Source organism: Carcharodon carcharias, chromosome 31 (assembly GCF_017639515.1).
Source record: "Carcharodon carcharias isolate sCarCar2 chromosome 31, sCarCar2.pri, whole genome shotgun sequence".
Classification (NCBI taxonomy): Eukaryota; Metazoa; Chordata; class Chondrichthyes; order Lamniformes; family Lamnidae; genus Carcharodon; species Carcharodon carcharias.
In genome coordinates this window covers 27,465,634-27,493,048 of record NC_054497.1, presented here as the reverse complement: position 1 = coordinate 27,493,048, position 27,415 = coordinate 27,465,634, and the positions used below count along the sequence as shown (strand labels likewise).

The 27,415-nt window shown below is 43.9% G+C and overlaps 1 protein-coding gene across 1 annotated transcript; it reads right to left on the bottom strand.

Moving 5' to 3' along the window:
- Positions 1-7,195: 7,195 nt before the first annotated feature.
- rbx1 (ring-box 1, E3 ubiquitin protein ligase) lies at positions 7,196-24,315 on the bottom strand. Its single transcript, XM_041178143.1, has 5 exons — positions 24,199-24,315; positions 16,312-16,390; positions 13,797-13,867; positions 8,073-8,158; positions 7,196-7,610 (listed from the first exon to the last, which is right to left on the bottom strand). The coding sequence occupies exons 1-5, from the start codon at positions 24,271-24,273 to the stop codon at positions 7,598-7,600; spliced, it is 324 nt and encodes a 107-aa protein (XP_041034077.1). The 5' UTR covers positions 24,274-24,315; the 3' UTR covers positions 7,196-7,597.
- Between the last annotated feature and the right edge of the window lie 3,100 nt (positions 24,316-27,415).

The following is a 27,415-nucleotide window of genomic DNA, read 5'->3' as shown; positions in this document are numbered from 1 at the left end:
GGACAATATTCTGAGGAACTGTGCGTGTTTTCTCACTGAAAGTTAATTTGAGAGCAGCTTTGAAAGAGGCTGTTTATGTCTGGAGCTGGAACACCTTGGAAAAAGCAGAGAATCTGTCAGAAGCTGTGTAGGAACAGGTGGCTATCAGAAATCAGGGGTATTTCAAAGTTGGAGTCACTAAGTGAGAGAGCACTGAGGCCTATGCTAAAGCTGGGGTTGTCCTCAATCGTGAGGTGCTTAAGAAGAGTTGGAAGGTCACTTAGCTAGATGTCAGTGGAAGGACTCCAAGAAATATCCTACCTTGGAAAATAATGAAAGCACTTTTTAAAAATTCATTTACAGGACATGGGCGTCGCTGGCTAGGCCACTGAGGAGGATCGAAGGGAATTCCTAGGAGCTGTGGCACACTTGGTTTGGTCCCAGCAGAAGTGAAGGAACCCTCAAGATCCTGTAAAGTACAGGGGAATGCTTGGGTAGAAATAAAAGTAGAACAAGGAGTATCATGTGGCGATTTTCAGGTTTAATGAATAAGTTTTTATAAAATATTGCGATGTTAGTAGTAGTTGCTTTGTTAACTCTTGTACAGTAAGAATTTTCTGTTTTAACATAAAAACTTGTGATGTAATTCTTTCATTTGGATAATAATTGGGAGCTCAAATTTCTTTTTGAACATTAATGGTCTCCCTTGAGATTCATAACGCAGGAAATCTGTTGTTTTCTGCACCAGCTCATTGCTAGTAAATGGTGTAAAGAAGGCTGATGATGCGAGTAATTGATTGGCAGCAGTTTGTGTTCAGTGTTGAATTTTCTAAATGAGACCTGAGAGTAAGTTTCAAGAGGCATTTGGTACTCAAAAAGGTTAACCTGCTGTTTCACTTCAGTGATGTGTGCCAGGGGCAATACACTTACTTTGGCTGTTTCATTCCAGTTCATTGCTGTGATTCACCTAGCTTGAAAAATTCTCATTTTTTTTCTGGATCTGATTGCACATTAACAAATCAAAAAGCAGGATTGATGTTACATCTATATTAATTAACCAAAATCTAATATTAATTTTGCAGATTATTCTGATTTATAACACATTAGAATGCTTTAAATCAATGTGCTGTCTTGCAGTATCAATGTTTATAAGAAAACTTCTATACCTGTTTGACAAATTAATTATTTGATGTTTATTTTTTTCTCTGATACCATTCTGATGTGTTTTTGTGTGGTGGCAAGCAAAACCAAGCAAAACCAGGTGGGGTGGGACCAGTAAGTGGTCCACAGGGTCTTTTGTTCTGCCCAAGTGGTAGGTAGATGAGAAAAAGTTGAGAACCATAAGACCTAGGAGCAGAAATTAGGCCATTCGGCCCATCGAGTCTGCTCCGCCATTCAATCATGGCTGATAAGTTTCTCAACCCCTTTCTTCCACCTTCTCCCCGTAACCTTTGATCCCCTTACCAGTCAAGAACCTATCTATCTTGGTCTTAAATACACTCAATGACCCGGCCTCCACAGCCTTCTGTGGCAATGAATTCCATAGATTCACCACTCTCCGGCTAAAGAAGTTTCTCCTCATCTCTGTTCTAAAAGGCCCTCCCTTTACTCTGAGGCTGTGCCCTCAGGTCCTAGTCCCTCCTATTAATGGAAACATCTTCCCCACGTCCACTCTATCCAGGCCTTTCTGTAAGTTTCAATCAGATCCCCCCTCATCCTTCTAAACTCCATCAAGTATAAACCCAGAGTCCTCAAACATTGAGGACAGTTCAGAAGGTCACACCACAACAATAAAGCAGGAACACTCCTCATCACACCCATGTACAGATCAATTAGGAGGTCTTGTGGTGCAGTGGGTAGTGTCCCTGCCTCTGAAGCAGAAGCTCCGGGTTTGAGTCCCACTCCAGGACTTGATGGTCAAGGAAGGTGTGTTCATAATACAGCCAGACAGGTTGAGTATTAACCTGCAAATCCTTCCAACACACACCAATGGCAGGTAGTAAGAGCAGGAGATATTCCTGGCCAACCATGTGATGGAAAGAACATTGGAGCCTCTACCATCACTATCCATAGCTCCAGACTACATGCATGGAAGAGTGTATGCTGTCCCAGCAACTCTGACTCCCTGAGTGAACTGTGATTTCACCCTACCAGGCCACTATGTAAATTCTGTTTTTTAAAATATTTTTCAATTATAAGGACTAGGATCTATAGTGGAAGATATTTTGCAAAAATTTGCATTTATATAGCATCATTCATGACCTAAGGACATTCTACAGTGTGATACAGCCAATTGGGTACCATCACAAAGCAGGAAACACACCAGCCAATTTGCACTTAAACCAGCCCCACAAACAGCAAGGTGATAAATTAGATTGTTTTACTGATGTTGGTGGTGGGATATAAAATGGCCAGGCAAGGACATGGAAAAGAACAAACTCTGCTTTTTTAAATAGTGCCATGGGCTCTTTTACATCCAGCTCAGAGCGTGTATCACTCCCTCAGTACGGCACTAAAGAATCAGCCTGGAGCGGGAGTTGAACCCGCAATATTCTTGCCTTAGAGTTGTGTGTTACCCAATGGGCCATAACTGCTATACCAAGAATTGGATACAGATAAATCAAATGGCGACAATGGAGGGTGAAAACTGGTCATGAGAAAAGAATGGTTGTTAATAATCAGAATCTTATTGCACAGGAAGAAGCACTTGGCCCATTACACCTATACCAGTGCTTTGAAATAGCAGTCCAATTTAATCCCAAACTTCAGGATTTCCCCATAACTCCACAAATTAGTCGAGTACTTGTGTTGAATGCCTTTTACAAGTTCCTGATTAACTCACTGTGGTTAAATGTGAAGAAATTTATCCTCCAATTCTTTTGGCAATTATTTTAAATCTATATGTCTACGATACACTTACCAGGCGGAAAGTTTCTTACTGCTTACTCTAACAAAACCCTTCGGAGTTTTAAATACCTTTATTAGGTTTCCACTTAACCTTCTCTGCTGCAAGGAGAAAATACTCAGCTTTTCAATCTCTTCATATAACTCATGCCTCATCCCTGGCATGATCCTGGTGGACCTCCTCTGTAGCTTCTCCAGCACCGTGACCTTCTCCCTGGTGTGTTGCCCAGAATCGAACACAATAATGAGACCTAACCAGGGGTTTGCAATGGTTTAACAGGGTGTTTTTGTAATCAACACCTCCACTTAAAATCATCAAATACAATTAACGTTCTTTCTCAAATTGCTGTCACTTTCAAACACTTGTGAATATGCACCCCTGGGTCCCTTCAATCTTGCACCCTCCACCCCCACAACCCATAATACTTCCATTTAGATTTAACAGCCTCTTCTTGTCGTTTCTGCCAAAGTGCATCACCTCAGAGCTATTCACATTAAACTGTATCTGCCATGTGTCTGCCTATTTTGCCAGTCTGTTCCCCTCATTTCTGCTGCTATCCTCCTCACTACTTACTGCATTGCCAGGTTTTGCAGTGTCTGCAAGCTTCAGTGACCTTTTGTTTTGCTTTGAATGCAGTCATGAAATATGGGAGAGGAGAGCCATTTGGCAACATTATTTGATAAATCTTACAGAAGTCTTACAGCTACACAGTTCCAGTCAACTACAATCCCATTATAATGTCTTTTTGTCATCTTTAAAAGGAAATTGCCTCAATAAATGTTTCAAGCGAGTGATATCTTCCCACCACTGGAGGTGCTGCACTGCTACCACCATTGGCTGGCGTTTGCACAGGTGATTCCAATTACATTTTATGTTTGCATGGAGGAAATTTAAATAGAAGAATGTACAGCTTTAAAAATGCACACTAAACTCCATCAATGCGCCCAAGTCCAATCAACTCTACTTCACTAACAAAAACAGAATTACCTGGAAAAACTCAGCAGGTCTGGCAGCATCGGCGGAGAAGAAAAGAGTTGACGTTTCGAGTCCTCATGACCCTTCGACAGAACTTGAGTTCGAGTCCAAGAAAGAGTTGAAATATAAGCTGGTTTAAGGTGTGTGCGTGGGGGGCAGAGAGATAGAGAGAGAGGGGGGGTGTGTGTGTGTGGTTGTAGGGACAAACAAGCAGTGATAGAAGCAGATCATCAAAAGATGTCAACGACAATAGTACAATAGAACACATAGGTGTTAAAGTTAAAGTTGGTGATATTATCTAAACGAATGTGTTAATTAAGAATGGATGGTAGGGCACTCAAGGTATAGCTCTAGTGGGGTTTTTTTTATATATAATGGAAATAGGTGGGAAAAGAAAAATCTTTATAATTTATCTACTTCACTAAGTATTGGCTTCCTCTGTGCAAGAGCAGGAGCCATGCATTAATCCATGGAGTCTATTGAACTTTCTCTGCCATCTCCCCAGACCATGTGGGTTTTTCCATCTTCCCCAGATTTTCCATGCTGCCCTCCCACTCCGACTATTTAAGAACATGGAGAGACAGTATAAAATAAAAGGTACAATTCTAAAGGGGGTGCATGAGCAGAGGGCCCAGGACATTTATGTGCAGAAACAATTGAAGGTGACAGGACAGGTTCATGAGAACAGTTCCAGAGATTCGGAACCAGTTATGAAGATAGGTTGGAGAAGTTGGGACTGCTTTCCTTGGGGAAATAAAATCCGAGAGATCGGATAGAGGTATTCAAAATCGTGATGGGTCTGGGCAGAGTAGATAGGGAGAAAACGTTCCCACTTGTGAAAGGATCGAGAATCAGAGGGCAGATTTAAAGTAATTAGTAAAAGCAGCAAAAGTGATATGAGGAAAAACTTTTTCACGTAGCAGGCAGTTAGGGTCTGGAATGTGCTGCCTGAGATTATGGTGGAGGCAGGATCAACTGAATTCGAAAGGGAATTAGACGGTTATCAGAAAAGGAAGAATTTGCAGGGTTAGGGGGAAGAACACGGGGCAATGGAACTAGGTGAGTCGCTCATTCGGAGAGCTGGTGCAGACAGGCTGGGCCAGATGGCCTCGCTCTGTTTTGTAACAATTCTGTGATGTACATCTCCTCTGGACCCATCTTTTGTCCTGCACCATTATCGCTTTCCAAGTAATCACTCCTGCCCTCCAGCATGATCACCAACGTGCTTTGTTCTTTCCTTCGCCCAGGCTCTGTGTCTCCTCTCTCTAAACACAGATGCTGCCTGACCTGCGGAGAGTGTTTTCCAGCAGCGCATTTTTATTTCACATTTCCAGCACCCAAAGCGTTTTGTGTTTAAGCCAGTGTCCATCATTTGGTTTAAAACATATCACATGGAACAAACCTGGATTGCTTGACACTCAGCTGTTACCACAACCCTAAACTGATGGCTGAAATCAATTTCCAACAGACAATTGGGTTTTAATTGACCCATCAGTCCTAACAGACATATTTACTTCACCTGGATCACAATACACAGGGAATTCGACATCTGAAACACTTTCTTGTTTCTCCAGTTGACTAGTTATCTCTAAATGCCTATTTTTACCTGTGCCACATTAACCACCTCTTCCCCATTGTTCTACTGTCCTAGTGTCTGGCCTCCCACACACCAAAAATTCAGAACTGATATCAGACAGGAACTGATAACCAGCTCTCACACACCCTTGTCTTCCCCCACTGCACTCGTCACCACCCCGCCCCGATTCGGGTCTTTTGCAAGCTCCTGCCTTTACCTCATTGCCACTGAGAGCCTTCAGCCACCAGGACCCTAATCCGAGGAAAATCCTCTCTAAACCCAAGTTAAGGTTTCATAGAGAAGTGTTCAAAATCATGAAGCGGTTTTAATGAGAGTAAGGAAGGAAAGATGGTTCTCAGTGGTGGAAGGGTAGGTAAATTCGAGGACACAGATTTACAATGATTTGCTGACCAACCAGAAGTAACGTGGGAAACTTTTGCTATATATATGTTAACTCAGTGTTGCTGTGATCTGCCATGCACAGACTGAAGGGATGGTGCAAGCAAACTCAATAGAAACATTCAACTGAGAATTATTTTTTGTTCTTTGATGGGATGTGGGCAAGGCCAGCATTTGTTGCCCATCCCTAATTGCCAAGTGCATTTCAGAGGGCAGTTAGGAGTCAACTAGTTGCTGTGGGTCTGGAGTCACATGTAGATCAGACCAGGTAAGGAGGCAGATTTCCTTCCCTAAAGAGCATTAAGTGAATCAGATGTGTTTTTACGACAACTGATGATAGTTTAATGGCACCATTTCTGAGACTAGCTATCAGTTCCAGAAATCATTAAAATTAAATTCCCCCAGCTGCTGTGGTGGGATTTGAACTCGTGCTCCCAGAGTATTAGCCTGGGCCTCTGGATTACTATGCCATCATCTCTCCCTATTAAGCATAAGTCCTTGAAGGGAAAAGAATTGCAGAACTTTGGAAAGGAGCAGGCAGTGGGATTAACTGGATTGCTCTTTCAAAGAGCCAGCACATAAAAGGTCATTCAGCCCACCATGTATGCTGTATCATTCTATGATTCTAACCTCCCAGCTTCTCCGTTTTAACATCCTTCACATTTTTCTCTCCAGCCTTTCAATCATTCCCATCTTCATGTCTCCTAATCAGTCCTTTCTTGCCTTGTTGTCTAACTCCACATGCAAGTTCCATGAAAGGAGTTTAAGAGCAATAGAACTAGGAGCAGAAGTAGGCCATTTGGCCCATTGAATCTGCTCCATCATTCAAGAATATCATGGCTGGTCTGTTTTTACATTAAAGGCACTACATAAATACAAAGCAGTTGTGGAATGTCTCCAGCAGCCTGCAGCCATATGCCCATTACCAGGCATTACCACACAACCCCAGATTCATTCAAGAAACCAGATTTTATGCACTGTTACCTTCCAATGGTTGTTCGCTATGTGGGAGCACAGTGACAGTTGGCAGGTTACCAAGTCACAGGGGTCAATACTCATGAATGAAATCCTGTCTGCATCTGGTGTCTGAACAAAAACATGCCTGCACCACCCAGCAGAAATCACCGAATGGGCTACATCAAGGCCAATCATAGATCCTTGACAGAGACCAACCACAGTTTCGCTATTGCCCCCAAGCCAGCTGAGCTCAGTGGCTGAAGCCATCTGAGTGATTCAGTCAAACACACCAGATATTTACCCACAGCCCTGGGAAGGGCAAGTGCGGTTTTCATCTCAACCTCAGGTTAATCAGCTTCCTGTTCAGAGGAAGAAAATAATTGTATTTCTTTAAAATAGCCTGCTAAACTTAATTTTTTATTAAATAAAATACATATTGGTAAAGAGTCAAAGAAAATCCTGAATTTTTCCTCTCTAGAGCTTGGGAAAAGGGATGGGAAAACAAAAAAATGTTTGCACGCAAAGTACACTTTGACTCTCCACTATGATACAGTGAGTGTGAACAGGCTTCAGATGCTTTAACATAAGTTGAAATGTTTGCAACTGGAGAAAGTAAAAGGATATTTCTTTTATAAAAATGGCTAGAGTTTATGGTCACGTCCTTGCTATTTGAATAAACACTGTTCAATTAAAGATACTGGGAAGGGGGAGAGGAAGCAGGGGGGAGTGGAATGCTGATGACACAGGACAGTGCACCAGGAAGGCTGCTAACAGCAGCTGCTGCAGAATGGTGCTGCTGATTCCATTTAATGGCCATACCTGAGGAAACAAAGAAAATTATTTTTCAGTCACATCCATTTATATTGCTCGAACAGTCTCTCCAAATAAAACCTTTTAGCAATCCTTCATAAGCACCATTAAAATAGCACTTTGTGCATCATGCAAAATAAACAACCTCCATCCTTCTATCTGGGCTGGTTACAGCCAAATTAGTGATGGGGATACCAATGATGGGCTAGTAAAAGGAACCATGAAAAATGTGATATTCCCCGTGACTACTATCCAATGATCACCCCCATTGCACCATCAGAAAGCATTTAGCTAAGGACGTGTAAATCCTGTCTAAAATGAAATGTATGCACAATACATTTAACATGTAGAATCACCACAGTTGTGTGTCCAGTGGCCCATTTCCCCATATACCAGCTCATATGCTCATTTTGTTCATTTAAATTCCTTAACCAACACCAACCTCCTAAAACAAAAAACACCCCCACTTACTTCTGGAATTCCCACTCCCTGTTGTCCAAAGGGCAAACCTGTCTCGTCTTCAGCCAACGTGAAATGCAGTGGAAATGGAAAGCATGCTGCAATCAGACACAGGAAAGAGGGGCAGGGGTTAGAGAAGTACAACAAGTCACCAGCCGGTGAGCACAATGCACACACTTGTAACTTTCTTCACAAGCAAGCGTGGTTGTAGACTCCCCCACCTGCCCCGCTTTCCAGATGCTGCCAATTGATTGGAATGGAGGGGCTGGGGCCAGTAACACAGGGTATATCACAGTCACACACGTTACAATCACGTAGAAAAGGACGTCAGTGCAGACAATATCAACAAAAGCAAAACACTGTGGATGCTGGAAATCTGAAATAAAAACAAAAAAGTGCATATGCTGACAGGCCTGAGTATTTTCTGCTTTTATAATTTTATATTAGTTATAAAATTTACAAATTTCCTAGAGTTCTTTGAGGATATAAAAGCAGAGTTGATAAAGGGGAACCAGTAGATGTAGTTGGATTTCCAGAAGGCATTCGGTAATGTGCCACATAAAAGGCTTTCGCTCAAGATAGGAGCTCATGGTATTGGGAGTAATGTATTAGCATGGATTGAGGATTGTTTAACACACAGAAGACAGAGTCGGGATTAATGAGTCTTTTTCAGGTTGAAAAGATGTGACTAGTGGGGTGCCACAAGGGTCAGTCCTAGGGCCTCAATTATTTCCTATATTAATGATTTGGAGGAGGGGGCAGAGTGTAATGCAACCAAATTTGCTGACGATACAAAAATATGTGGGAAGGCATTTGTGATGAGGACATAAGAAATCTGCAAACGGATATAGACAGGTTGAGTGAGTGGGCAAAAACTTGGTAGATGGAGTTTAATGTAGGAAATGGTAGGAAGAATCAAAAGGCAGACTATTATTTAAATGGAGAGAGACTCCAAAAAAGAGCAACACAGAGGGATCTGGGTGTTCTTGTGCATGAAACACAAAAAGTTAGCATGCAAGTGCAGCAAGTAATTAAGAAGGCGAATAGAACTTTGGCCTGTATTGCTAGGGGATTGGAGTTTAAAAATAGGGAAGTCTTGTTACAATTGTACAGGGTGTTGGTGACGCTGGGCCTGGAATACTGCGTACAGTTTTGGTCCCAGTATTTAAGAGACGATATACCGGCATTGGAGGTAGTTCAAAAGAGATTCACTAGGCTGATTCCTGGGATGAAGGGGTTGACTTATCATTCATTCATTCATTAGTCTAGAAGAATGAGGGATGATGTTATTGAAACGTACAAGATTGAGGGGGCTTGACAGGGTAGATGTTGAGATGTTTCCACTAGTGGGGGAATCTCGAACTAGGGGACATAGTTACAGAATAAGGGGACACTCATTTAAAACTGTGATGTGAAGGAATTTCTTCTCTTAGAAGGTAGTGATTGTCTGGAATTCTCTACCCCAGAGAGCTATGGAGGCTAAATCAGAGTATTTAAAGAGGAGATAGATAGATTTTTGAAATATCAGGGAGTTGAGGGTTCTGAGCAGCTGGCACAAAAGAGGAGTTGAGGCCTGGGGCAGATCGGCCATGATCTTATTGAATAGCGGGGCAGGCTTGAAGGGCTGAATGGTCTACTCCTGCTTCTATTTCTTATGTTCTTTATTACCTTTATGTCATTCTACATGGACCAGATCCAACTTAACAGCATGAAAGACAAACATCCACAGTGTAGAGTAAAGCAGCTGCCACAACAGTTCCAGCAGTCAAAATTCATGTGTGCCCCGATTTCATTCAATTTTGTAGTCAGAAAATTATCACCTTGGATAAGGTAACAGACAACCATACAGGTCCATGGAGAAGCAAACTTCAAGAGAAAATACATTTTTGCAAGAGTCAGAGAAGTTGAATAAATAGTTCAACTCCTGTTTATTCCTTGCTCATTCATGAAGAGCCTCTCAGGGAGTAACAATTTCACCTCAGTCTTTAACCCATTGGATGACTGAGAAAACTCGCATTTCGATAGGTCCTTCATAACTCAAGGACATCCCAAAGTGCTTCACAGCCAATTAAATTGAACTGTGGTCACTACTGTAACACAGGGAAACGCAGCAGCCAATTTGTGCACAGCAAGATCCCACGCACAGTGCTGCCCAGATACTCGCTTTTTGGCAATGTTGCTTGTAGGAAAGAATATTGGCTAGTGACTGGTGCTATGGGACACTTTCCATCCACTTGGAAGGGCAGAAGGATCTTCATAATAATAAAAACAAAAAAACTGCGGATGCTGGAAATCCAAAACAAAAACAGAATTACCTGGAAAAACTCAGCAGGTCTGGCAGCATCGGCGGAGAAGAAAAGAGTTGACGTTTCGAGTCCTCATGACTCTTCGACAGAACTTGAGTTCGAGTCCAGGAAAGAGCTGAAATATAAGCTGGTTTAAGGTGTGTGTGTGGGGGGCGGAGAGATAGAGAGACAGAGAGGTGGAGGGGGTTGGTGTGGTTGTAGCGACAAACAAGCAGTGATAGAAGCAGATCATCAAAAGATGTCAACAACAATAGTACAATAGAACACATAGGTGTTAAAGTTAAAGTTGGTGATATTATCTAAACGAATGTGCTAATTAAGAATGGATGGTAGGGCACTCAAGGTATAGCTCTAGTGGGTTTTTTTTTTATTTTATATAATGGAAATAGGTGGGAAAAGGAAAATCTTTATAATTTATTGGGAAAAAAAAGAAGGGGGAAACAGAAAGGGGGTGGGGATGGGGGAGGGGACTCACGACCTAAAGTTGTTGAATTCAATATTCAGTCCGGAAGGCTGTAAAGTCCCTAGTCGGAAGATGAGGTGTTGTTCCTCCAGTTTGCGTTGGGCTTCACTGGAACAATGCAGCAAGCCAAGGACAGACATGTGGGCAAGAGAGCAGGGTGGAGTGTTAAAATGGCAAGCGACAGGGAGGTTTGGGTCATTCTTGCGGACAGACCGCAGGTGTTCTGCAAAGCGGTCGCCCAGTTTACGTTTGGTCTCTCCAATGTAGAGGAGACCACATTGGGAGCAACGAATGCAGTAGACTAAGTTGGGGGAAATGCAAGTGAAATGCTGCTTCACTTGAAAGGAGTGTTTGGGTCCTTGGACGGTGAGGAGAGAGGAAGTGAAGGGGCAGGTGTTGCATCTTTTGCGTGGGCAAGGGGTTGTGCCATAGGAGGGGGTTGAGGAGTAGGGGGTGATGGAGGAGTGGACCAGGGTGTCCCGGAGGGAGCGATCCCTACGGAATGCCGATAAGGGGGGTGAAGGGAAGATGTGTTTGGTAGTGGCATCATGCTGGAGTTGGCGGAAATGGCGGAGGATGATCCTTTGAATGCGGAGGCTGGTGGGGTGATAAGTGAGGACAAGGGGGACCCTATCATGTTTCTGGGAGGGAGGAGAAGGAGTGAGGGCGGATGCGCGGGAGATGGGCCGGACACGGTTGAGGGCCCTGTCAACGACCGTGGGTGGAAAACCTCGGTTAAGGAAGAAGGAGGACATGTCAGAGGAACTGTTTTTGAATGTAGCATCATCGGAACAGATGCGACGGAGGCGAAGGAACTGAGAGAATGGGATGGAGTCCTTACAGGAAGTGGGGTGTGAGGAGCTGTAGTCGAGATAGCTGTGGGTGTCGGTGGGTTTGTAATGGATATTGGTGGACAGTCTATCACCAGAGATTGAGACAGAGAGGTCAAGGAAGGGAAGGGAAGTGTCAGAGATGGACCTCCCCCACCAGGATGGTCTGAGGGCCCTTAGCTTCTTCCTCGAACAGAGGCCCGAACAATCCCCATCCACCACTACTCTCCTCCGTCTGGCTGAACTTGTTCTCACGCTGAACAATTTCTCCTTCAACTCCTCTCACTTCCTCCAAATAAAAGGTGTGGGTATGGGTACCCGCATGGGCCCCAGCTATGCCTGTCTCTTTATGGGGTATGTGGAACATTCCTTGTTGCAGTCCTACTCCGGCCCCCTGCCACAACTCTTTCTCCGGTACATCGATGATTACTTTGGTGCTGCTTCATGCTCTCATCAGGACTTGGAAAAATTTATTAATTTTGCTTCCAATCTCCACCCCTCCATCATTTTCACGTGGTCCATCTCTGACACTTCCCTTCCCTTCCTTGACCTCTCTGTCTCAATCTCTGGTGATAGACTGTCCACCAATATCCATTACAAACCCACCGACACCCACAGCTATCTCGACTACAGCTCCTCACACCCCACTTCCTGTAAGGACTCCATCCCATTCTCTCAGTTCCTTCGCCTCCGTCGCATCTGTTCCGATGATGCTACATTCAAAAACAGTTCCTCTGACATGTCCTCCTTCTTCCTTAACCGAGGTTTTCCACCCACGGTCGTTGACAGGGCCCTCAACCGTGTCCGGCCCATCTCCCGCGCATCCGCCCTCACTCCTTCTCCTCCCTCCCAGAAACATGATAGGGTCCCCCTTGTCCTCACTTATCACCCCACCAGCCTCCGCATTCAAAGGATCATCCTCCGCCATTTCCGCCAACTCCAGCATGATGCCACTACCAAACACATCTTCCCTTCACCCCCCTTATCGGCATTCCGTAGGGATCGCTCCCTCCGGGACACCCTGGTCCACTCCTCCATCACCCCCTACTCCTCAACCCCCTCCTATGGCACAACCCCTTGCCCACGCAAAAGATGCAACACCTGCCCCTTCACTTCCTCTCTCCTCACCGTCCAAGGACCCAAACACTCCTTTCAAGTGAAGCAGCATTTCACTTGCATTTCCCCCAACTTAGTCTACTGCATTCGTTGCTCCCAATGTGGTCTCCTCTACATTGGAGAGACCAAACGTAAACTGGGCGACCGCTTTGCAGAACACCTGCGGTCTGTCCGCAAGAATGACCCAAACCTCCCTGTCGCTTGCCATTTTAACACTCCACCCTGCTCTCTTGCCCACATGTCTGTCCTTGGCTTGCTGCATTGTTCCAGTGAAGCCCAACGCAAACTGGAGGAACAACACCTCATCTTCCGACTAGGGACTTTACAGCCTTCCGGACTGAATATTGAATTCAACAACTTTAGGTCGTGAGTCCCCTCCCCCATCCCCACCCCCTTTCTGTTTCCCCCTTCTTTTTTTTCCCCAATAAATTATAAAGATTTTCCTTTTCCCACCTATTTCCATTATATAAAATAAAAAAAAAAACCCACTAGAGCTATACCTTGAGTGCCCTACCATCCATTCTTAATTAGCACATTCGTTTAGATAATATCACCAACTTTAACTTTAACACCTATGTGTTCTATTGTACTATTGTTGTTGACATCTTTTGATGATCTGCTTCTATCACTGCTTGTTTGTCGCTACAACCACACCAACCCCCTCCACCTCTCTGTCTCTCTATCTCTCCGCCCCCCACACACACACCTTAAACCAGCTTATATTTCAGCTCTTTCCTGGACTCGAACTCAAGTTCTGTCGAAGAGTCATGAGGACTCGAAACGTCAACTCTTTTCTTCTCCGCCGATGCTGCCAGACCTGCTGAGTTTTTCCAGGTAATTCTGTTTTTGTGTTGCAGAAGGATCTTCAGTTTATCTGTTCATTCAACAAAAAAAGCATCTCCAACAGAGCAGCATTCTCTCAGCACGGCACCAACGTGCAGCCTAGATTCTTATATCCAAAAGTATTACAATCGCCTTCCTAAGGCCTTAAACTAAAGCAATAGAGACACCGGATACTTACATTACACACGCCCCATGCGACAGTGCACTCCTCTGAAGTCGCCGAAGCCTGGTTTGCCTGACACTCTATACCTATAGATCGAACAAAGTCCAGCAACACATTATTCATCTTGTTTGTCAGAATCCAGAGATTAACTTAAATAAAGCTAGGACAAAAGCATGTGCCGGCATTGCATAATGGAACCGCAATCTCTGACTACATAGAGCAAGTTCTGTCACCCATCCTGCAGAGTCACTGCTCTCAGTCATGGATTCATGCAGATTCCAAGCACCATCTACAAAGGTACAGTTGTCTCTTTACTAGGATTTCAGTAAGCTGTGAAACTCCTACACCATATTTGTTATAAAGATCCAGCATTATATATTATTCAACATCTAAATTTGGGTGGGATCTTCCCAAATGTAAAACAGACCTTGGTGAAATATCAGTGGGTACAGGTCTATCTCACAATGTAACACCACAGGGTGAATTATTGGTGGCCATACTGTTGGTGATATTAAAGAGCAATTTGAGGTGAAGAGTTGGAAAAGCCAACATTTGGTACCAAACCTTAATTGCTTATGGGGTGGTGATGAGCCACCTTTTTGAACCACTGTAGTTCATGTGGTGAAGATCCTACCACAGTACTGTTAGGAAGAGAGTTCCAGGATTTTGATCCAGCGCTGATGAAGGAATGTCCAGACCTTCTTGATGCAGGCACGGACTGCTTTGCACTGTGCAATCATCAGCAAGCATCTCCACTTCTGAGCTTATAGCAGAGGGAAGGCCATTGGGAAAGCAGCTGAAGATGAGTGGGTCTAGGACGCTGCCCTGAGGAACTCCTGCATGATGTCCTGGGGCTGACATGATTGACCTCCCAACAACCACAAGCATCTTTTTTTGCAGCCAAAGGAGAGTTGCCCCCTGATCCCCACTGGCTTAAATATTATCCTGGTTTATTGGAGCCACACCCAATCAAATGTGCCTTGATGCAAGGGCAGTCACTCTTAACTCACCTCTGGAGCTCAGCTATTTTGGACCAAGGCTGTGATGAAGTCTGGAGCCAAGTGGTCCTGACTGAATCCAAACAGAACATTGGCGAGCAAATTATTGGTCTGCAAAGTCAGTTCACTAACATCGTCAGTGACACATTCCATCACTTTGCTGATGATCGAGAGTAGATTGACTGGCTGGGTTAATTTTCCCCAAGTTTTTGTGGAAAGGACACAAGAGAAAATTTTCCACTTTGTCAGCTAGATGACAAGGTTTTAAAATTATGTTCCATGATCATTACTGACACTACCTTTTTATTCCAGATTCAATTAAATGGATTCCAATTCACAAACCACCAGGGTGAGATTTGAACCTACATCTCCGGGTTATTGGTCGAGTAAAATAGTCCACTGCTATCTCAACCATTTATGACCCACCTAAACTCTGTGGAGCTAAGGTCAGGACATGCACTCAGCTCATCATTTTCCACACTTGACAAGAAATCCTTCACTGGGTTGCTGTAGTGCAGTGGTTAGGTTATTGAACCAGTAATCCAAAAGGCCTGGATTCATAATCCAGCAATCCACATGGACTGCAGTGGTTCAAGAAGGCAGAGCACCACCACCTTCTCAAGGGCAATTAGGGATGGGCAATAAATGTTGCTAGTCAGCGAAGCCCACATCCCATGAATGAATAAAAAAAAACGAGTTCAAACCACAGCCTGGCAGTCTGAAAGGTTGGATTCAACAACTTATACTTATATAGCACCTTCAACGTAATAAAATGTCTCCAAGGTGCTACAAAGGACCATTATAGAATAAAATAGGACACGGAGCCACGTAAGGAGACAGTTTCAGCAAAAGTGCCCAAGAGTTGTCAGATTGCTGTTAAAACCAGGACTTGTGTTCTTCAGGGAAGAAAACCAGTCTTCTGGTCTATTCTATACCCCAGTGATTGACTTAACCACCGTCTGAAATAATTAACATCTACTCAGTTGTATCAAACAGGAGACCCAGCAGCACCTGCTCAGGGCAGCTAGGGACAGGCAATAAAACCTCGCAGCACCCACAGAAAGGGGACAAAACCTACTTAACTTTACTTCTTGGAGTACCAAGGTGTTTAAAATGTTAAAAGAATTTGACGGGACAGATACAGAGCTGGGGAAATCCACAACCAGGGGGGGCATAATCTTATATTTAGAGTGGGGTCACTTTTGAGTGAAAGCAGGAAGCGCTTGTTTTTCTACACAGGGGGTAGAAGAAATCTGGGATCTCTCTCCCCTAAAAGATTTAGAAATGGGACAACTGGAACTCAAGGTTGAGATCAACAGTTATTTGGAAATGAGTTTGAGTTCATTAGTTGATCACGATTCGCCTCCACTCCCCAATAAATAACTGGGGTAACTGGAAGCCCCTGCGCAGAGCAACTTGTGGAATAGCAGCAAAAACTTGAAGCCAAGTCAGCCTGGCACCACAACATATACTTGCAATTTTTTCTTACACTCTTGGTGCTATAATGTATAGACAAGACAGCAGATACTCACACAGGTCCATGATGTGATTTCGGCAGATGGCACAGTTATCTACCACAATGTCCCAGGCCCACAGGGCTACTGCATTCCACTGTAAGCAAAACACAAGGTTAGAAACCGCACTTAGAACAACTGTGGTCAGGGAGAGAGATTTACTAAAGTTGAACACTCTATTCACAAACAAAACATAGACTCAAGATAATTAACAGATAAAGATGCTGATTTGGCCTCTTAGCTCTTCCATCCCAAAAATCCCCTTACTGCTCCAAACAGTTCACAATGGGGTTTCACCTCCACTGCTCTAACTGGCCATTCCAAGTGCTGATCATCGCATGTACAGCTTCCGGATATGAGCCCTAAATGTGCCTTTAACTAACATTCTGTTTAATTTAGAATCATTATCTTTTTTGTGTGCCATTTACAATCTTGTATATCTCTACAATCACCTCTCAGACACCTCCCTTTGAAGCTAAAAAGCCTAGGCTCCTTCAGTTTTTACTTCCCTCACATCTCAAGAGTTCTCCCCCCATGAGATGGGGAAATGCTTCCTGATCTTGCCTGCACAGCCTCCGATCCTTTGAATACATCTCTTACCACAAACAAAATGGGACACAGTGTAGACTGACCAGAGCACTGCACTGCTTGAGACTTGCTCTAAATTGAATTTCTTCAATCCACCATAAATCTGAGCTTATCCCAACCTCTGCTGCCTCCATCTTTATTTTCACCAAGTTTCATTTACCCATCACAGATCTACACTGTGACTTCCACCTCCTCCAGTGCTTTGAGAAATTGGAGTCTCTCCAACTGTGGCATCTTGTGTCTTCACCACTTCTTTTGCCTTACCAATAGTGGTTGTAGCTTCAGTCAGTCCAGGCCCTAAGCTCTGGGATTCCCTCCCTAAACCTCTGCACCCTTCTCTCCTACTTAAAATCAAGCTCTTATGCATTTGTTCTAATGTCTTTTAGGGAAAGAAATCTGCTGTCCTTACCCAGTCTGGCCTACATGTGACTCCAGATCCACAGCAATGTGGTTGACTCTGAAATGGCTGAGCAAGCCTCTCAGTTCTCAAGGACAATTAGGGATAGGCAGTAAATGCTAGCATAGCCAGCAATGCCGTCTCTTGAACGAGCAAAAAAAATTTTCTCCTTTGATTCTTGTCAATTTGAGGGATTGCACTTCTTTGAATGTTAAATACAAATTGTTTCATTCTGCTGTTTTCACTATATGGTTCAGCAGTCTGTTAGCATGTTGATTGTTGCTGTGTGTTGGTTGGACACGCTGAGATGATCAAAACTCCTGAGTCAATTTTGACTTGATTATTAGCTAGTTCAACACTGCTCACTTTTGATCAAGACTGGTTTCATCGGTAAAGAGAACCATCAACTTAAATTACAGCCAGTTATGGTTTTAACTCTGGTCCCTGAAGCTGTGGCAGTCTCTTCTCTAAGACGATGGTTTGTGCTATGGCACCCGGTAGGGCTCAGGAGCCCCACTCTGGTATGGCAGTCTCTGTCGCATTTGTTTCTGAGGAAGACAATGGGCTGAGAAGGTGCACAATTCACTGGCCTCTGTTTTTCTCGGTGCTCTCTGCTCGGCCAGCTGAGTTTTTAGTTCCTGCTCGCCTCTTTCAATGTCTTCCTCCAGAGGTCACGGCCATCAGTGACTGTTTCCCCATTGTCAGTGTCAATGTCCACCGTCTTCATATCTCACTTACAGTTGTCCTTGTGGAGGTGTGGATGCCCAGGAGGTTGTTATCCTGTGATCAGCTCACCATACAAAAGGTCTTTGGGTATATGCCCATCATCTATCTGATGAATATGGCTGAGCCAGTGCAGACATCATTGTCTTAGCAATGAGTGCTGGCTGATGGAATTAGCACACCCCAGGACCTTTGAGTTGGTGACCTTATCCTTGACAACTCCTGGCAGGACATGTCTGAAACAGTGAAGGTGGAAACTGTTCAGCCTTTTCTCCTGCCCAGTGTATGTTGTCTGGGTCTTCAGCGTTCAGGAAGGCAGCTCACCACCACCTTCTCAAGGGCAATTAGGGATGGACAATAAATGATGGCCTAGCCAGTGACGCCCACATCCCATGAATGAATTTAAAAAAAGTCTCACCATTGTAGAGGTGCGCGCTGAGGACGCAAGTTTAGTATACTTGTGTCTGGTGTTCAGTCAGGTTGCTGTTGTTCCACACACTCTTACTCAGCTGCAGCTTTTGCAATGCACGAGTTGATTTCAGCATCAAAGTGACAGCTTGCTGGTGATTGTGGAGCATAGATATGTGAAGCTATCAACAACCTCCAGTGTCACATTGTCAATGCTGATAGATGGTGGTATGGCAGCATCCTGGATCAGACATCTGTCTTCCTGATGCTGATGGCCAAAGCAAACTCTTTACAGGCGAGTGTGCTTGTCCATTTTCCACTGAAGTGTTTCTCAATATGGAATGCTATGCATTTTCAGCAATAGAACAATTCTTTGATGAGGGCCTGGTGCACCTCACTCTTAGATCTCTGGTGAGCAAGGCTGAACAGTTTTGTCAGTTCTGGTATGTAAGCAGACATCCTCTGTCAATGACCAAAAGGCATAAGCTAGCAGTGAAGAGAAGAACAGCTAACGAGTGTCAGCGCCAGAACACAACCGTGTTTGACCCCACTGCCGATCTCAAAGGATTCCAATGTTACCCCATCATAGCTGATCTTACCCACCATGTTGTCATAGAAAGAGATCACATTGAGCAGCTTCAATAGGCAGTCAATTTTCTACAGCAGCTTAAGTAGACTACCTCAGCTCAAATGACGGAATGCCTTGGTGAGATGCTGAAGGCAATATATACTGGTCTCCTTCGTTCACACCATTTCTCTTGTAGCTGCTGAACTGAGATCATGTCAATTGTGGATCTTCCAGTTCTGAAACCACAATCAGATTCGGGATTGTTGCATTCACTCAGGATCTGCAGTCTGATAAGGATGACACGGGCAAATATTCCATGATGCTCAGCAAGGAGGTGGATCTGTAGTTGTTACAATCACTGTGGTTGCCCTTGTTCTTACATGGGGCTACAATCTTTGAAACATACATATCCTGGGGCACTGCCCCCTCTTTCCAGCAGAGAGAGAGAAGTTCATGCAGATGATGCAAGGATGCTGGTTTCCTGTGCTTGATGAGTTCAGGCAGTATACCATCAGCACCTGGAGCTTTGCCCATGGCAAGTGAGTCAACTTTGCTAAGCCCCTCCAGGTGGCTTCAATATCCAGCTCTGCCATGGCAGCCAGGCCTTCTATGATGTCTAGAGCTGCCTCAGGGAGTTTTGCCTAATGTACACCTCAAGGTAGTGTTCCGCCCAACTCTCCAACTGTTTATTGCAGTCGGTGATGGCCTCCCCTGAATTTGTTTTCAGTGGAGCCATTTTCTTTGGTCCCTTCATTCATGCCCCTTGTATTCCCTGTGTCGAAGGACAACAGGATATTCTGGCAAAACCAGGAGAGGACACTCCAGTTTTGCTGCAGTGTTATCACAACAGCAATGATGAATGACAGCTACGCGCTTTGATGGTGGGAGGTACCACTATGCCTCACTGGTCAGCTGCTGCCTACCTCAAGTCAGGCAACCTCCAACTAGTAAGGTGTTGACCCCCAGTGGTCCATCTGCTTCAATGGGTGCTTGGAGCTTAGAGTCCCTCCTCAACAAGCAGACGGAATCTATTGCACCAGGCAAACAAAACAACTGACAAGCTGGAACTTCAGGACCATGTGCACAGGATTGACAGACAACTTACAGCTGGTTGATAACTTGCAAAAGGCAGCTGTGATCGACACGGAATGTGGTATCCTGAACATTTACGTAGCATCCTACAAACCAGGTTTGCCAAGACCAGACTACTGACAGGGAAACATTGCACATTTACCTGGCAGGGGAAGAGTTCAGAGGAAACACATGAGCAGGGTGTAAGGCTTCACCGTAAGCAACTCACTGCTTTCAATAATACAACCTCTCATAAATGGTTACGAACAGGTCCTCTCCATCTGCCGCTCAACTCAAACTGGGCCAATAAACTTCACGAGTATCTGCCTTCTCCACTGCAGAGGTGAAAGATGAGTTCTATGAGGAACTCAACACTACTATCAGCAGAATCCCTAAATCAGAACTGAAGGAGTTCAATGTAAGAGTGGGCGTGGACCACAAGGCACGGCCCTCCTGCCCTGGACATTCCACCCTGAGGTAACAAACAGGGACCCCATTCTGTTGTCAGCTGCTTTCTTATCCATACCCAGCATTCATCCTGAATCTTCACACATTTTTGCTTAAACCAAGTCTCTCACAAATCACTTCTGTGCAATCTTGTGCTTGATATCTGCAAAAGACTTCCAATCTGGTTACTGAATAGCCATGTGAACATTTGCCTCATTATTTAAAATATCATGGGATGTTTGGAGAAAACTTGAGGGAGGGATGGTGGCTGATGGAAAATCAGATATAACAAATAATTTGTACAGCAATAAGGCTCTTTAATCATCTTTTCCAGACAGGAATCATGCTTCCCTAATTCTGACTTCAGATCCTGCTTTATGGCATGTTGTGGATCTGAAGATTCAATGAAAGTATGATGTGACATTGAAGTCATCCTTCCACTGTTGTATATGATCGAATTTCTAAATAACACCTATACCTTAAAACTTTCATAGAACTCAAAACTCTAACTCGAAGGCACTCTGGCCCTCAGTTCAACTTTCAAGCAGTTCCTAAAAGAGAAAAGGAGACTTTTCCAGAACCTCCATATTGTGTGCAGCCACTGAACAGCACCGAGCCAATCAGCAAGAAGGTCTCACAGCCAAGTCTGGAAACAACACAAAAAATGGAAACACTTGGCATGAATGGACGTATCTGTGGAAAAACAATTCTGATGTTTCAGGCCTCAAAACTGAATGTGATCTCAGCTTCATCCAATACCCACATGTGGATACTTACCAAGAGGGTTACTGAATACAGATCAGGTGGGAGAACCCAGGCAGAATTTCCTTTCCTTCATCTAGGTGCAACGAGTCTAATTGTTCTATACCTATTGCTATTTTTTTCCCATTTGTTTCAGGGGTGTGAACATCACCGGCAAGTTTGGCATTTGCTGCCCCTGGCTGAGATCAGTTACCTTAGCAGCTAATGGGAAATTGAACTTAACATATTCTGTTTCTGTTATTTCCATTCCTAAAAACCCCAGGTCACTGCATTCCTCCAATGCTGGCCCTTGCACATCCCTAATTTCATTATTCCAGCATCAGCAGCCATGCAGTTACTGCCTAGGTCCTAAACTCTGGAATTCTATTCCTAAAATACTCGACCTCGCATGCACCCTTTTAAGTTGCTCTTTGGAACCCGCCTCTTGGACCAAGCTTTTGGTCACCTGCCCTAATATCTCTATGTGACACACTGTCTCCTGCGAAGGACCTTGGGATGTTTAACTGAATTAAAGACACTTTATAAATGTAACATTTTAATGTTGTCAGCCATACATCGAGCAAGGAGAAATTTTAATTGAATTGTGTAATGTTAATAAGGTTAATAACAGAATTTTAATGACAGGAGGCCATTCAGTCCATCATATCTGCACCAGCTCTCCAAATGAGCATTATGACTCAGTGCCACTCTCCTGTCTTTTCCCCTTACCCTTGCACATTGTTTCTATTCAAATAATCATCTATTGCCCTCTTGAATGCTTTGATTGAACTTGCCTCTGCCACACTTCCAGGCAGTGCATTCCAGACCCGAACCACTCATTGTATGAAAATGTTTTATCTCGTAACAGGGCACATTAACTCCAAACGATTTGCATCTCGTTCCGAGGCACAAAAGCATGGTTCAGTGTCAATAGAAACATGCTGCCATGCACCTCAGTTAAACTCGGGGGCTCTTTTCTTAGGTTGAGGAATGAATGAAAAGAAGCCTTTTAAATTATTAAGAGGTTTAGTTGGCTGAATGTAGAGATGATGTTTCCATTTGTGCAGCAGGCCAGAATGAGGGGACATAAACGTAAGATACTCGCTAACAAATCCAATAAGGAATTCAGGAGAATCAGAGAGTGGTTAGAATGTGGAACTTACTTCTCCCTGAAGAACTTGAGGAAAATAGCATAGATTACTGAAGGAGAAGCTGGATAAGTACATGAGGGAGAAAAGAACAGAAGGATATGCTGATAGGATGAGATGAAGTAAATCGAAGGGGAGGAGGCTATTGTCCGGGCCTGTTGGTCAGAATGGTCTGGTGCTGATATGTTGGATAAAGTCCCTGATTGTGCTAACTGCACATCCTTTTAAAGGGATTAAATGGGTATTTTTGCAGGTTGCACGCTCAACAAAATGTCTGCTCTCAGGTTCCACCTAATCTGAGAAATTTGAAGAAAGTCTCATAAAGACTTCAGGACAGCGTTTCCCAAACTGTGGGTCGTGACCCCAATTGGGGTGCAGAAAGTGAATGGAGTTGCAGGCTCCCCCCTGCCTGCTCAAAGACTGCACCCCATACTAATGCCAAGGTTTAGACAGCATCCAGTCTTGCCCTTACCCTGCTTGTCTCTCGGACTCTCTCTCCAGGCCATGGGTTCATGCTCATATAGGAGTCTTTCTTCACCAAGAAATATGGAGAGCTTAGTCAAATCCTGTGGCAAGTGTCGCACGTTATGTTTTAAGCCAGTCCAGAAACACTATGCTTTCTTCATAAAGCCTGGCCCTGACCATAGGAAAATTACAGCGCAGAAAGAGACCATTCAGCTGTGTCAGCCAAAGAGAGAAAAAAGAAACTAGTTGCTCATTTTAATCCCACTTTCCAGCCCCTGGTCCGTAGCCTTGCAGATTACAGCACTTCAGGTGCAGATCCAGGTGCCTTTTAAACGAGCTGAGCATTTCAGCCTCAACAGCCAACTTAGGCAGTGAATTCCATACGTCCCCTCTACCTTCTACCAATCACCTTAAATCTATGCCCCCTGGTAACTGACCCCTCAGCTAGGGGGAACAAGCCTTTCTTGTCTACCCTATCCAGGCCTCTCAATTTTGTACACCTCAATTAGGTCACCCCTCAGCCTCCTCTGTTATAAGGAAAACAAATCTGGCCTATCAAATCTCTCTTCATTGCTGCAAGTTTCAAGCCTGGCAACATTCTGCAGCCCAGCAGCGATGCCTCCAATGCTGAGCCGCAGCTCGGTTGAGCCAATCCAGTCACTCTGGCACGGCTGGGGTCCGTCAGCCACCTCAAGACCTCAACCTGCACTTCTGCCATTACCTGGCCAAGGGCGATGAGCTGGAGCAGCTCAGATTAAGTAATGGACTGGTGAGTACATAAAATAACATTTTTTTTTACAAGGTACTTAAAAACAGAGATTTTCATATTTATGACCTATAATACACAATTATTAACTCAATGTCATTATGCTACTTTGTTTATGTTGGCGTCTGGGGTCATGTTAATTTTCAAGTGTTAAAATGGGGTCATATTGGGAGCTGATGGTGACAAATCCCCACATGATCCTCTGGTTAGCTGAGTCAATATGAGACATGTGTAACCAGCGGCCTAAACACCAACAGATGGGGATATGTGTTTTACACTAGGCCCATTCCAAACACCAAATGCCCGGGGTCCATGACTGGCCCAATCCCCGGCTCTCCAGGCCTGTCAAGGCCTCGGAGACAGGAGGCCCTTCATGTCCCCGTCCCCCCGTCCCCGTTCCTTTGATTGGTTCACAGCTGCGCCCTCTCCATTTTAATTGGTCAATTGCTGCTGTCACTCAAAGTGCCGGCATCCAGTGGCGTTTCCATCCACCTCAATCACCGCATTTTAGAAGGTTACAGGTTTAAATGTTCCGCATGCTCCTTTGGTAATGGGCCGGGTTCGGTGCCGGGGCGAATTGTACCTTTTTAACTTCAAAGCGCTTCTTGCCGCCGCTGTTGGTGGAACTCGGTGCGTCCACATCCATCGCCGTCGCCATTTTGTCTGATTGCACCCGCCGGCCAATCAGCTATTAGCAGCTTGCGCATGGGCGTTTGTGGCGTGCGCGGGGGGTGGGGCCGAGGTGAACGCCCCGCTAATGTCAGAGGCCGCCCTCAACCCCCCCCCCACCCAACGACCCGTCATAGCGCCATCTGCAGGTAGATTGCTGCCAGCTATTGGGACGCACGGGAGGCCATTACATCATCTCCCTGCCTATAGGTTTTGGGCTCAATCCAGGGAATCAATTTTTGTTTGTATTGTGAGGAATCCAAGCAGTTTCACTTTGAGTTTGGGGGTCAGGCGTGATTATGACAGATGTCAGGTGGATAATACAAGCGAGAACCAGACTGAATACAGAAGAAAAACAAATAAGAAAAGCAAAGAGAAAGTATGAAGCAAGACTGGCAGCCAACGTAAAAGGAAATCCAAGTTTTCTATGGGCATATAAATAGTAAAATGACAGAAAAAGGATGAGTGGGATCAGTTAGGAACCAAATTGGGGATTTGCACATGGTTGAGGTGATAAATGAATAATTTGCATCTGTCTTTACCAAGTAAGATGCTGTTGCCCCAGTCATGGTGAAAGACGAGGTAGTTCAGACACTTGGGAGGGTTTAAAGTTTATGAGGAGGTATCAGGTAGACTGTCTGTACTTAAAGTTGATAAGGCTTGAGATGCGTCCAAGGATACTATAAGCGGAGTGGGAGGGGAAATTGCGGAGGCACTGGCCATAATTTTCCAATCTTGGACTTAAGAGGGGACTGGAGAATGGTAAATATTACACCCTTGTTCAACAAAAGAAAAGCCCAGCAACTACAGGACAGTCAGTTTAACCTTGGTGGTGGGAAAGCTTCTAGAAACAATAAGATGAAAGCAAAATATTACGGATGTCGGAAACTTGAAAAACAAAAAAATGCTGGAAAAACTCAACAAGTTGGGCAGCATCTGTGGAGAGAGAAATGGAGTTAATGGGACAAAATCAACATCACCTGGGAAAATGCAGGCTAATTAAGGAAAGCTAGCATGAATTTCTTAAGGGAAAATCATGCTTAACTAACTTGAAGTTTTTTGCTAAGGTGACAGAATGTTGATGAGGGCAATGCTGTTGATGTGCTGTACATGGACTTCCAAAAGGCATTTGATAAAGTGCCACACAGCAGACTTCTGAGCAAAGTTATAGCTCATGGAATAAAAGGGAAAGTAGTGACATGGATATGAAATTGGTTGAGTCATGATTAATGGTTATTTTTCATACTGGAGGAAGATTTTTAGTGGAGTTCCCCAGGAGTAGATGTTAGGACCCCCTGCTCTAGGGGATATATATAAATGACCTAGACCTTAGTGTACAGGGCACAATTTCAAAAATTGTGGGCGATACAAAACTTGCAAGTATTGTCAACTATAAGGAGGATAGCTTAGAACTTCAAAAGGACATAGGTTGGTGGAATGGACAAGTGGCAGATGAAATTTAATGTAGAGTAGTGTTAAGTGATTCATTTTGTTAGGAAGAACGCAGAGAGACAATATAAAAGAACAATTCTAAAGGGTTAGTGCAGGAGCAGAGGGACCTGGGCGTATTCGTGCATAAATCATTGAAGGTGGCAGCTCAGGTTGAGAGAGCGGTTACTAAAGCATAGGCTTTATTAATAGGGGCATAGAGTACAAGAGCAAGGATGTTATGTTAAACCTGTGTAAAAAAATGTTTCAGCCTCACCTGGAGTATTGCATCCCGTTCTGGGCACCACACTTTCGGAAAGTTGTGAAGGGCATTAGAGAGAGTGTAGAAAAGAGTCACACGAATGGTTCCAAGGATGTGGAACTTCAATCAGAATTCTAGAATTCCACAATGTTTACAGCACAGAAAGAGGCTACTTGGCCCATTGTAGGTAGAGGGCACAGATTTAAAGTAATTAGTAAAAGAAGTCCTTCATTGCCCTGTGTTCTTGATCCATTAAATATTCTTTATGTGTCACAATGATTACCTGAATTTGGAGAAGAGTTTGGTGTGAGAGAGTAAATAGGTATATATACCTCATAAAACAAATACAGCTGCTGAATACTATTCACTTAGCTCAACAACCCGGAAAGACAACTTTCAGTCTGTCCATTATGATATCCAACTCCAAATGACTCTGAATTTTCAACTCCAGTGCCCTACTCTATCCCAACTGCTGATTGTCTGTTCTTCTTGATTTCCTGAATTAGTCCTGAAGACATTCTTCCTGATATATAACCTGAATTCGATTTTCACTGATTAAAATCAGTCCTCTTCGCTTTCTTTGCTGTTATCTGTGAAGTGGCTTAGGATGTTGTTTTATATTTGTAAATGCAAGTGATTATTATTAATAATAAATTATTATAATAAAATAAACCTTTGAAGTAAGGTTCTGGATTTACCTTCTTAATGTACAGCAAGATGGCCCAAAGCTATTGCAAGGCAGAGAATTGGGACATAGCGTCAAAACTTTATGCTTCACTGATATTCTGAAAGTGGTCAAAGGGACCACTGCATTTGGAAGTATCTGGAACATCTCATGTGACAAGTGGAAGATCACCAAGAGAACTCCAGTTTTCATACTGACAATTCTTCCTAGAATGTGTCATAAGCTACTCAACAATAACTTCCATTTATATGGTGCCTTTAACCTAGTTAAAAAACATCCCTCCACTCTTCAAAGGAGCATTGTCTGAGAGAAAATGCAAATAAATATTAGGGAAGTTGTCCAAAAGCTTGGTCAAAGAGGTAGTTTTTAAGGAGTGACTTAATGGAGAGAGGAGAAAGGCAGAGAGGTTTAGGGAGGGAAATCCAGAGCTTTGGGCTTCAGTAGCTTTGAATAATACTTTGAACCAATTGGATAGCATTTTAAAAGAGATAGCACAGGCACAATGGATCAAATAGCCTCCTTCTGACTTATAAAATGCAAATCAGGTTGACCAGGCCTCATTGATTAAAATCAAATTAACAAGGGTCCCCTTTTTAAAGGAAAACAAACAACAGACCCAAGTCCAGGTATAACAAGAGGAACCTTATCAAATTGAAGCACTATGTTGTTCCCAGTGTCCAAAACGGATGCCAGTCTCTTGTGCCCACCAACTGAGAAAGGGATGATCTCCTCCTGTGCTGTGAGATTTTATTATTA